The sequence below is a fragment of the Emydura macquarii genome, unplaced genomic scaffold (genome assembly GCF_026122565.2).
Source record: "Emydura macquarii macquarii isolate MOO-44397 ecotype Brisbane River unplaced genomic scaffold, CSIRO-AGI_Emac_v2 contig_3345, whole genome shotgun sequence".
In the NCBI taxonomy this organism is placed as follows: domain Eukaryota; kingdom Metazoa; phylum Chordata; order Testudines; family Chelidae; genus Emydura; species Emydura macquarii.
The window spans coordinates 6227097-6240084 of NW_027133482.1; the positions used below are offsets into that span (position 1 = coordinate 6227097).

At 48.4% G+C, this 12988-nt stretch overlaps 1 protein-coding gene across 2 annotated transcripts in view; it reads right to left on the minus strand.

The window, feature by feature from the left end:
* Positions 1–12988, minus strand: part of ATP6V1B1 (ATPase H+ transporting V1 subunit B1) — a 77868-nt gene that overhangs the window by 37708 nt on the left and 27172 nt on the right. For both annotated transcript variants that reach the window (XM_067533474.1, XM_067533475.1), the window contains exon 2: positions 5485–5540. In XM_067533474.1, coding sequence (XP_067389575.1) covers positions 5485–5540 — 56 coding nt within the window. The remainder of the gene's footprint in view (positions 1–5484; positions 5541–12988) is intronic.

Genomic DNA, 12988 nt, shown 5'->3' on the forward strand with positions numbered 1-12988 from the left:
ACCTATAAACAAGCACTGAGATTGGTGATGAGCACAGAACTCTGAATGTCCAGTCCTGTACCTGAACCATAAGATCATGCCCCTGTAATCGTGACCAAAGAGCGAGCAAACTGGGGCCAGGTATGAGTGGACGCACAACTCCAGCCCATCGTCATCCGTGGAACTTTCAGGCTGGCTGAATCTGCCCTGAGGACTTCAGGAGGAGGACATTCCTGCCCACTAGAGGTCACTTGGTCAAACCAAACAGTATTATCCTCGGTCTACTAAAATCTCTAGGCCACGGTAGCTACAGGCAACAGATGCGGTCAGTTTGCAGATCGGGTCATGGATCTGTATATGCCCACAGGTGTAAATCCAGGGGAATGTCTTTTGAAGACAAGGGCATCAACGTGAGATTCTCACCGCAGAACCTGGCCTTGGGGAAATACGGGCATTTAAGTAACGGGTATCACAGCCACACAGAGGAGCGGGGGTGAATACCTATATCAACAGTGAGAAAGCAATCATATAAGAAAAGGCAAGTGGTTTTGTAGGGTGGCCCATTGGGGGAACAAACCATACGCTGGTGAAATGTGGGTGTGGAGGGATTTACCTGCTGTCTCGAGATTAAACCTGGGTTCCTTTATTTATTTAGTCCCATCAGCAGGATGTCTAACCGCTCATTAGTCTGTGTGCTGCTCACCCTACAGCAGCTCTGCAGAGATAAGGGCGCTGGTCATCTCTTCCCAGGTCCTCCCTTCGAATGGAGGGACCAAAGATGCAAGAGAGCCCAGGCCCACAGTAAGAGGCAAATGAGGCTGTGGACGACCCTGGGTTAGGATAATAACCTGGTCAAGACAACACTTGCAGAGCTCAGAGCTCAGGCTGGGTTGTACAATATGACCGGGGGTCTGAGGCAATGGACCGGTGCCACAGGGCCAGTACAGACACAGGGAAAACAGCGACTCAGCCAGGAAGCTGGCGTGTTCTCCTCTCTCTATGGGAATCACATGTAAAGATACACACACACTGCACACACTTCTATAGGCACGAGAACGGACCCACAAAACACACACCATGAAAACCACACACAGACACTTCAAAACTGACATGCACAGAAGCAGACACATATGATACATATGTCAAAAACACCACACTGGTATGAACACACATACCGCGCACGGACACAGATGCACACCTCTGGTGCACAGGACACACAAACAGGTGCAGCACAGAGTGAGCACATGAGAATGTAAGAACGGCCAGACGGGGTCAGACCAAGGGTCCGTCTAGCCCAGTATCCTGTCTCCTGACCGGTGCACCAGAGGGAATGAACAGAACAGGGCAATCATCGAGTGATCCATCCCCTGTCGTCCATGCCCAGCTTCTGGCAAACAGGCTAAGGGCACTCAGAGGAGGGGGTTGCATCCCTGGCCATCCTGGCTAATAGCCATTGATGGACCTTGTCCTCCATGACTTCACCTATTTCTTTTTTGAACCCAGTTATAGTCTTGGCCTTCTCAACATCCTCTGGCAAGAAGATATCCTGCCTTTTGTTCATTTTAAACCTGCTGCCTAGTAATGTCATTGGGTGACCCCTGGTTCTTGTGTTAAATAACACTTCCTTATTTACTTTCACCACACCAGGCATGATTTTACAGACCTCTATCATATCCCCCCTTAGTTGTCTCTTTTCCAGGCTGAAAAGTCCCACTCTTATTAATCTCTTTTCATATGGAAGCTGTTCCATCCCCTAATCATTTTAGTTGCCCTTTTCTGTACCTTTTCCAATTCCAATATATCTTTTTTGAGATAGGGTGACCAGATCTGCACACAGTATTCAAGATGTGGGCGTACCATGGATTTATAAAGAGGCAATAAGATATTTTCGGTCTTATTATCTATCCTTTTCTTAATGATTTCCAACATTTTGTTACCTTTTTTGATGGCTGCTGCACATTGAGCGGATGTTTTTGGAAAACTATCCACAGTGACTCCAGAATCTCTTTCTTGAGCGGTAACAGCTAACACCACGATTTACCTCTCTCCATTCTGAAAACTGACAGTTTATTCCTACCCTTTATTTCCTATCTTTTAACCAGTTCCTGATTCAGGAGAAGACCTTTCCTCTTATCTCATCTGGTCCAGAAGCTGATTGAAATGATAGGTTACACACCACAGCTAGTAGTTCTGCAATTTCACTTTTGAGTTCCTTCAGAACTCTTGGGTAGATACCATCCGGTCCTAGTGACTTATTCCTGTTTAATTGATCAATTTGTTCCAAAAGCTCCTCTAATGACACCTCAATCTGGGACAGTTCCTCAGATTTGTCACCTAAACTGAATGGCTCAGGGGTGGGAATCTCCCTCATTTCCTCTGCAGTAAAGACTGATGCAAAGAGTTTGTTTAGTTTCTTTGCAATGGTCTTATCTTCCTTGAGTGCTCCTTTAGCATCTCAATTGTCCATTGGCTCATTCATTGTTTAGCCGGCTTCCTGCTTCTGATGTATTTTACTTTTTTTTTTTTTTCTGTTACTTTTTGAGTTTTTCACTAGTTGCTCTTCAATGTTTTGTTTTTTTTTTGGCCTGTTTAATTACACTTTTACACTTGACTTGCCAGAGTTTATGCTTCTTTCTAGTTTCCTCAGTAGGATTTAACTTCCAATTTTTAAAGGATGCCTTTTTGCCTTGAACCGCGGATTTTACTTTGTTGTTTACCCGTGGTGGCACTTTTTTGGTCCTCTCACTATATTTTTTAATTTGGGTATACATTTAATTTGTGCCTCTATTATGAGGTCTTTAAACAGCTTGCAGGGATTTGTACCTTTTAATTTCTGTTCAGCTAACTTCTTCATTTGTGTGTAGTTTCCCTTCCTGAAATTAAATACTGCTGTGGTGGACTGCTATGGTGTGTACTCCCATCCCCCCCTCCAATGTTAAATTTTATTATAGTATGGTCTCTGTTACCAAGGGGTTCAGCTATATTCACTTGGATCAGAACCTGTGCTCCACTTAGGATTAAATCAAGACTTGCCTCTCCTCTTGTGGGTTCCAGGATTAGCTTCCAAGAAGCAGTCATTTAAGGGGGTCAAGAAACTTTACCTCTGCATCCCACCCCGAGGTGACAGATACCCAGTCACTATGGGGATAGCTGAAATTCCCCATTATTACAGAGTTTTTTATTTGTATAACTTCTCTAAGGATCCTGAGCATTTCACAGTCACAATCACCACCCTAGTTAGGGGGTCGGTAGTATATCCCTACTGCTATATTCTTATTATTCAAGCATGGAATTACTATCCACAGAGATTCTGTGACCCAGTTTGGTTCAGTTAAGAATTTTACCACATTTGACTATATTTTCTTTCACATATAGCGCCACTCCGCCATTAGCACAACCTACTCTGTCTCTCCTATATATATATTGTACCCTGGTATTACTGTGTCCCATTGATTATCCTCATTCCATCAAGTCTTAGTGATACCTGTTGTGTCAACGTCCTCATTTAACGCCAGGCACGCAAGTTAATACCAGGCACTCGAGTTCACCCATCTGCATATTTAGACTTCTAGCGTTTGTAGATGAGCACTTATAAAATGTGTCACTTTTTAGCTGTCTGCCAACGCACCCCCTACCTCCTTGCACACACAGGTATCAGAGCGGTGCAAAGACATGCACGTACCGCACACAGACAGATGCTCATCACTCTCTGTGTGCCAGGAAGGGAAGGGCACAGCCCAGAGGGAGGGCTCCGAAAGGAACGGGCCGGGCCATCTCTCTGCCCCTTGTTGAGTGTGAATTCATGTGGACCCCTCCTCCCGGCATGGTTACACCAGTGGCAGGGTGCTGCTTGCAACCCGTACCACCCACCAGCTGTTCTCGGCCTGGGCGCAGGGCTCTGCTCGGGGGGAAAGATGCTGCCTGGCTCGCCCCTGTTGGTTCCCTTGAGCCGTCCATATCAAATGGGCTGCCGTGTGTGAGCTCTGCCCTGCCCCGCGCCCTCCAGCTGCCTTCCACACAAGCTCCCTCGGGATCTCAGGCCCAGGTCCTCAAAGGTATTTAGGCACCGCGCGCCTCATGAGAGTGAGGCATCGAAATACCTTGGGGGACCAGGGCCTGGGAGACAACCTAGTCCCGCTCCCTCCCCTGTGTCATCACTAGGCATGAGGGAGATGCTAAGCCCCCAGAGATGCCGCGCTCTCTTCCTCCCCACACTGCTCCGGGGCAGATCCTGATGGCGCCACTCGGGGGCCCGAGGCATGATTCAAGGGCTCCTGTGTCTCTGCTCCACCACTTCAAGTGGTGACAGCAGGGGGGCCCATCTCTTCCCCGAGAGGTGCCCTTCCTTTCCCCTCCCCCCAGGAACACCAGGGACAACAGCTGGGGTTCACCCTCCCCCACTCCTGCCCGCCGAGGGACAGGAGCAGGGGTAGCAGGGTACCAGCCCGGACTCCCCCAGCCACCATCAGTGTACGCGTTTGGGGGAGTGCTCTGGGCCCACTGTGCTACATGCAGGCTCCTCTGCCGGCCTGGGGCTGGCAAGGTGTCCCCAGAACAGTGGGTCTCGGTGTTAAACCTCCATTGAGATGTATTGGGCAATCTTCCCGCCCCCCCGAGCTATTGTGGCAGGCTCTCTGCAGACTCAGGCAGAGGGAAGTTGCTACGTCGGTTACACTTGGGTTCAAAGGAAAACTTAAGAACATACCTATGATCCACGTGACTCCAGGAGCTGGGTCCTGAGCTGAGCTCCCTAGGTACAGGCCTGTAATGCCTCAGCCTTAATCCTCCCTACGTCTGTGCTTTCCCCCATCCTTCTGAGCTGGCCCTCGAATCACCAGGTGGCATAGAACCAGCAGAGCGGCTCTGTCCGTGCTGTAACCCCCCTGACAGCCCCAAGTGTAGGGGGCATGGCTGAGGGAAGGGGGGCCTGGGCTGAGCACCCCAGCAGCTGGCATGGAGGAATCAGGCAGCTGCAGACAGGTGACAAAACTACCTTTGCTCTGCCGTGTTCGCCGAACGCAGGCCTCTCTTTTATCATCTACACCTCCCAGCTTTTCCGGCTGGCCAGGGGCGGGCGAAGTGGGAGGCTCACATGCTCCAAGGCCCCAGGGACCCCGGGAACAGGCCCTTGGCTCTGGCAGGGTCATTAGGGGAAGCAGTAACGAGGATACCAATGGTAGGGCCCTGGGAAGGCGGCTGTGCATTATGGGCACAAACCCTGGAGGCAGCTTCCTTGCCCCTTCACTCGAGGGGGGGGGGGGGGAAGAGAGGGAACACCCCACAGGGGGCCCGATCCTGACCCCAGTGAGTGCACTGGCAGCCCTGCCCCCCCATAAGGAGAAGAGGGGGGCCAGGTGTGTGGGGGGGGGGGGCGGGTTGTATGTGAGAGAGACGGCGGGGAGAGCCCAAAGCAGAGGGGTTGTGGTGGGGGTGAGCAGCGTAGGGCAGATGCAGATGCATGCTGTCTGCACACAGGCGAAGTACAAACGAACGCGTTTCCGTTACCTTGACGTTGTCCAGCACCACCAGCGGCCCGTTGACGCTGCACACCGTCCTGTACGCTGCAGGGCAGAGAGCGCGGCATTAGAAACCAACCCCAGGATCAGGCGATACCTGCACAGCCCCAGAAACCTAAACGCAGCAGCCACCGTGCCGCAAGGTGACGGCTGTAAAGCACAGGACCATCACAGCTGCCAGAGGAGATTGAACCTTGCCTCACTGGTCCAGTCTCCTGCTTCTGCCAGCCCCAGTGACTGATGCTGGTGAGGAAGGTGCAAGAACCCACAGCAGGCAGGGGGGGATAATTTGTCCCCGGTTAAGGTCTCATCCTAGTTCTTAATAGCTACTTAGGGTGGTGAAGCACTGGAATGGGTTACCTGGGGAGGTGGTGGAATCTCCATCCTTAGAGGTTTTTAAGGCCCAGCTTAACAAAGCCCTGGCTGGGTTGATTTAGTTGGGGTTGGTCCTGCTTTGGTCCTGGGACTAGATACCTCCTGGGCTCCCTTCCAACCCTCATCTTCTGTGATTTATTAATTGGTAGTATTTACATTGTGGTGGTGCCTACCAGTCCAACATGGCCTGGGACCTCACTGTGCTAGGTGCTGTACAAACACAGAACAAAAAGACAGTCTCTGCCCCAAAAAGCTGATAATGGAAATCAGGGATTAGTTAAAACCCTTCAATACAAGGTCTTATGTCCCCTCCACAATCTGAGTTAGTGTTAACCATTATAAAATTCTGGATAGTCTTGTTCTCCACATAAGCCCTTCACTGCACCGGTGGCAGACAGTTCCACAGGCTACTTACACGTGTGTGAAAGAATATTTCCTTGAATCCGTTTTGAATTTTGCCACCTTTCAATTTCACTGAAAGCCTCCTGGTTCTTGTGTTAGGAGAATAAAAGCTCCTGATCTATTTCCTCTAGACTGTTCATTGTTTTATAGACTGATATCATGGATGTTCTTATTCATCCAATTTCCAAGATAAATAATCCCAGTCTTTTCAAACTCTTTTCATATGAATTTCCCAGGGTCCTGAGCATTCTCAGTGCTTGTCTCTGAACCCCCACTAATTCTGCAATATCCTTTTTGAGATGGGATCAACAACACAGCACTCAGTGTTCCAGACAACTGATTTAAGTTTCTATAAGTGCATTATAATGTTTCCCATGCTATTCTCCGTGTCATTCTTATGCAGCCTAACATCTTGTTGGCTTTTTAGACCCCCAGATGCACACTGAGCAGCGGTCCCCATTGAGTTGTCTGTTAGATAGAGGTGTTTGGAAAAATGGAGTTTTTGTTCTGCAGGAAATTCTAACCTGTTAGTTTTCATTCCAAATTGAAACAAAAGGTCAAAACATCAAAACATTTGGCAGAACAAAAAAATCCAAAAAATTTCAAAAATGGCAAACGTTGAAATGCAAAGTGTCGACATTGTCAGTGGAAACTGAAGGAATATTGTCCTGGTGAGCTGCCGTTTCAACAGGAAGTGGGCTTTCCTCGTGGTTTCAACCTGAAAACTGAAACCAAATGACAATGGAAGTCAAAACGAAACAGCAAATTGCTGCTTCGTTTCAAAACCCAGATACAACATGAAAAATTTCAGGTAGTCATTTCTCGCCAGAAAAAATCAAAAAGATTTCATCTGAATCGACCTTCTCCCAGGAAAGAGTTTAGTTTCAATTAAACTTTTTGGTAATCAAGCTCTGCAGAGAAAGTTTCAGCTAGCCCGGTCCTCCCTATCCGCCACCCTATCAGCTGTATGGACAGTCCACATTTTTCCTTCCACTGTGCATTACTTTTCATTGAACACGGCTGGCCTTCATCTGCCCGAGGGCTGGATCTGGCTCATGGGATGATTTTCAGCTGCCCTGGGATATGCCCCAGAGCCAGGCAGCGCACAGCATTGAAGTGCAAGGGGAGCCCATACTGTACGCCATCCCATGGGCTCCCTGCGTCCGCCCCTCCCCTTGGAAAGCTCCAGCATCTGGGCTGCAGGCTGCCTCCCAGCAACTGCCCACCCAGGGCAGGAGGCTCAGAAAAGGGCCTGGCCCTCCACCCCCTCAAAGCCCACAGTGTCAGGACTCTGGCAGGGTTCCCCCTTTGTGGGGGGGATGTGGGTGTCCCAGCCTTGACTGCAGGGAGGTGAACCGGGAGGGGACAGGGCATATGTACCACCTGAAAAATTTCTGGGGGTGCCGGCCCCTCGAGATGTCATTGAAGTTCAAGTCAGAGGAAAGCTATTCTCTCATGTAACTGCAGGACTGAGTAACCCCATTACTGTCTCCATAGCTACATCCTAAAGCCACAATCTGCTTCTAGGAGCTGGAATAATGTTTCTGCCCATGGCGGTGCCCCGAAACGAGCCTCCAGCCCACTTTTGAAAAGGTTGGGCCATGACGTACGTACGTACGTACGTGTGTGTGTGTGTGAGAGAGAGAGCAAACTGCACTCTACCCGATGGAATCAAAACGGTTCAACTGTGTGTCATAGGCTCTATACTGCTAACAGAGGTTCTCCTTGAGCTCAAGCCTGCAGGGGGCACGTTTTTGCAGCGGGGAGTTCTATCTCCGTTACCCCCATGAAGATTCAGGTGGCTGTGGTGTAAAGCCTAAATGACACCTGTGACGTTGCTAGTGGAGTTGGGATTTGTTACAACGGGGAAGATGCTCTGTTGTCATATTCATTAGAATATGCTCCTCTTTTCCACAGTGAATGACAGCTAGGCCCAGCGAGCTACGGCAGCAAAAACCTGCAGGGTGCACCCACCTCCTCCCCATTTCCTAGCTCCACCCACCCAGACACCGCACCCAGGAATTCTCTGGCAGCACTTGGCTGCTTTCCGAGATCTGCGCTTGCGCTGATCTCTTCCAGCATGCAAGCTTCCCCGCCTCCCCCTGGCCCAGGCCTCACCGCGTCACGTCCATTAGTCCTGACATGCAGAGCCACCATTTCTGTAAAGGTCACAACCTGCCCAGGAGGCCTTAGAAGGACCGGCCTCAATGAGCTTGCACATCTGGGAGCCAGGGCCCAGGCTGCCCCCATGGTGAGGATGTGGAGAGGTGGAGGGGAGGGGGTGGAGGAACCGTATCCCGTGCCTTGCTCTTGGCCAGATTTCAAACCCCTTCACCCAAAAGGTGGAGGTTTCCTTCCCCACTGGCAAAACCAAACACGTCTGCAACCGCAAAGCCAGCTGTTGAACTCCTTCCCCGGCGTAAGCGCGGCTGGAAGAGAAGCGACTGCTACGGAGGCGAAACGGACGTCAGGCTCCCCCCACGCCCAGGCAGTGGAGCTGCCTGGAGTGTAATTAACGAGGGCATGCAGCCCCACCCCCAGCCAGCTGCAGGGCTGTAATTCCCTGGGAAGGCTCTGGTGACATCAAGCGCCATGACAGTGGAGTGACTGGGTGCCAAGCTCCTTTATCGCTTCCAAAACGTCACCGTCTTTGTGTCTGAACCTGTGAAAAGCAGCTCTCCGTCTCTGTCTCTCTCTCTCAAAAAAAATGGTACCTGAGCCGCTCCCTGGGCTCATCTAAGTCAGGGCCGCTGAAGCTGTGGTCGCTATTTCCTCCTGCTGGAACGAACTCCGTTAAAGAGAGAAGGAGCTGGACTTGTGCCGCACCAGCAGGATTGTGTACTCAGCACCAATCAGCCATGCCTGTGTGACCCCATGGAGAGTGGTGGTGCACAGGTGGGGGCAGGAAGACAGTGGGGCTGCACATGTGTCCCTAAGGGGCAGAGAGTGGCCTGTGCCACCTTTATTCTAGTTGGTGACCTGGGAGATGGAACAACCTCAGCCTGAATCTCAGATCCCAGCGGGGAGCTTATGGGTCTGGTTGTTGGAAAAAACCCAAACATTATTTGTATTATCATGGCGCCTGGAACCCTAGCCATGGCCCATGAACCCATTGCGCTAGGGGCTGTACGAACACAGAACAAAAAAAGATGGTACCTGCCCCCAAGAGCTAACAGGAGAAGTATAAGACAAGAGACAACAACTGGCTACAGAGAGAGGGAGGAGTACAAGTGAACCGTGAGAATACTGGACAGCATGCTAGACTGCGGTCTATGCAGATTGCAGGGCTGGCGGTTAGGGAAAAAATCCATCTTTCCACTTGTAAATGAAACACTCTTGATCTGGCTTCAGTGAGACAATAAGCCCAAGAGCCCCGCGGTGCCATTTACACAGAGCAGAATCACACATTGAGCTGCGCGTGTAGCCCAAGGGAGGGGGGGGGGGGGAGACACCTAAAAAGGACTGCAAGCTTAGCAGAGCAGTTGAAATGTGATTTGGATTTTGCAATTTGGGCCCACCTGGAGGTCTGCAGAAAGTCTGCAAGGAGGTCAGTGGTTCTCTACCAGGCCCTTTCCCCAGTTTTGTTTCCCAGGCGTTTATAGTCTCGGGGCTTCACTGGGAATTTCATGTTCTTTTGAACCCAAAGCTCCAACTACAAGCCAGCCCAAAGGACTGACGAAATCACCAGCCTTCCAAGGTTTTGGCCAGAGAGGGCCCCAGACGGTCACCCCTCAGCACTGGGAAAGTTCAGGTCCTGATTCTATCTTTGCAGATGGCCTCACTAATGCAATGGGCCAGGACAAATCCCCAGATCCAGATGCCCCTGAATTGTGAGGGAGTTTGGAACTAAAGCTGAATTTTGTGACTTGGTTCCCTCTCTCATTCAGATATGAAACCAGAAATCAGCTCTTGGTTCTAACCTTTCAAGAAACCTGAGCTACTTCAGACTTGTCAAAAAAACCCATGGAACCAGTGGAGTTTCCGGTGGATGTGGCTGGTTCGCCAAATATTTTTGGTGTCTCTCGCTGCTGATTTGCGCTCACAGGAAAGGAAGGGTGGACTTGCAGTCAAGGCGCTAGCCAGGGACTCAGGAGATTTAGTTTCCATTTGTGTCTCTGCCACAGACTTCCTGGGTGACCTCGGGCAAGTCACAAGATCATGCTGTGCCTCAGTTTCCCCATCTATAAAATGGGGATAAGAATCCTTCCTTTCTCCACTTTGTCTGTTCAGACTGCAAGGTCTTCAGGGCAAGAACTATCTCTCACTATGTACAGTACCGATCGTATTGGAGCCTCTAGGTGCTCTCCATTTCTCTCTACCACTGCCTCGTCTTACCGTAGCTTATTTATCATTTACGCTAGGGCAAATCCACGGGGAGAAAAATATCAGGCTTGACCTTAATCTTCACACAAATTTTCTGGGTACATGTCACCTCAGGATGGGATGCAGAGATAACCTTAAATGACACCTTAAATGACTGCTTCTTGGAGTAGCTAGTCCTGCTGGACCCCACAAGAGGAGAGGCAATTCTTGATTTAGTCCTAAGTGGAGCACAGGATCTGGTCCAAGAGGTGAATATATGTGAACCGCTTGGTAACAGTGACCATAGCATCATAAAATTTAACATCCCTGGGGAGCGGGGGAAGGGGTGTACCAAAGCAGCCCCCCACGGGAGCATTTAATTTCAGAAAGGGGAACTACACAAAAATGAGGCTGTTAGTTAGAAAGAAATTTAAAGGTACAATGCCAAATCCCCGCAAGCTGCATGGAAACTTTTTAAAGACACCAGAATAGAGGCTCAAGTTAAAAGCATACCCCAAATAATAATAATAATAATAATAATAATAAATAAATTAAAAAAAAAAAACAGTCAGAGGACCAAAAAAGTGCCACCGGGGCTAAACAAAGTAAAAGAAGCAGTTAGAGGCAAAAAGGCATCCTTTAAAAATTGGAAGTTAAATCCTATTGGGAAATTAGAAAGGAGCATAAACTCTGGCAAATGAAGTGTAAAAATATAATTAGGAAGGCCCAAAAAGGAATGTGAAGAACAGCGCGTCAAAGACTCAAAAAGTAACAGCAACATTTTTTTTAAGTATATCAGAAGCAGAAAGTTGCTAAACAACCTGTGGGGCCACTGGATGAATGAGATGCTAAAGGAGCACTCAGGGAAGATAAGGCTATGGTAGAGAAACTAAATGAATTCTTTGCATCAGTCTGCAACGCTAAGGATGTGAGGGAGATTCCCAAATCTGAGCCAATCTTTTTAGGTGACAAATCTGAGGAACTGTCCCAGATTGAGGTGTCATTAGAGGAGGTTTTGGAACAAATTGATAAATTAAACAGTAATAAGTCACCAGGATCAGATGGTATCACCCCAAGAGTTCTGAAGAAACTCAAATGTGAAATTGCAGAACTACTAACTGTGGTATGTAACCTATCATTTCAATCAGCCTCTGTACCAGATGACTGGAGGATAGCTAATGTGACGCCAATTTTTTAAAGAGGCTCCAGAGGTAATCACAGCAATTACAGGCTGGTAAACCTAACTTCAGGACCAGGCAAATTGCTTGGAACTAGAGTAAAGAACAGAATTATCAGACACATAGACAAACATGATTTGCTGGGGAAGAGTCAACATGGTTTTTGTAAAGGGAAATCCTGTCTCACCAATCTACTAGAATTCTTTGAGAGGTCAACAAGCATGTGGACAAGGGTGATCCAGTGGATGTAGTGTACTTAGATTTTCAGAAAGCCTTTGACAAGGTCCCTCACCAAATCTCTTAAGCAAAGTAAGCAGTCGTGGGAGAAGAGGGAAGGTCCTCTCCTGGATCAGTAACTGGTTAAAAGATAGGAAACAAAGGGTAGGAATAAATGGTCAGTTTTCAGAATGGAGAGATAAATCATGGTGTCCCCCAGGGGTCTGTACTGGCCCAGCACTGTTCAACATATTCATAAATGATCTGGGAAAAGGGGTAAACAGTGAGGTGGCAAAATGCACAGATGATACAAAACTACTCAAAATAGTTAAGATCAAAGCTGAATTCAAAGAGTAACAAAGGGATCTCACCAAACTGGGTGACTGGGCAACAAAATAGCAGATGAAATTCAATGTTGAAAATGAAAAGTAATGAACGTTGGGAAATATAATCCTAACTATCCATATAAAATGATGGGGTCTAAATTAGCTGTTACCACTCAAGAGAAAGATCTTGGAGTCATTGTGGACAGTTCTCTGAAAACATCCACTCAATGTGCAGTGGCCGTTAAAAAAGCTAATAATGTTGAGAATCATTAGGAAAGGGATAGATAATAAGATAAAAAGTATCATATTGTCTCTTTATAAATCCATGGTGTGCCCACATCTTGAATACTGCCCAATCTCAAAAAGATATATTGGAATTGGAAAAGGTACAGAAAAGGGCAACTAAAATGATGAGGGGTATGGAAAAGCTTCCATATGAGGAGAGATTAATAAAATGGGGACTTTTCAGCCTGGAAAAGAGGTGACTAAGGGATGATATGATAGAGGTCTGTAAAATCTTGACTAGTGTGGAGAAAGAGTAAATAACACTTCCTTATTTACTTTCTCATAACACAAGAACCAGGGGTCACCCAATGAAATTACTAGGCAGCAGGTTTAAAATGAACAAAAGGAAGTATTCCTTCACACAATGCACAGTCAACCTGTGGAACTCCTTGCCAGAGGATGTTGAGAA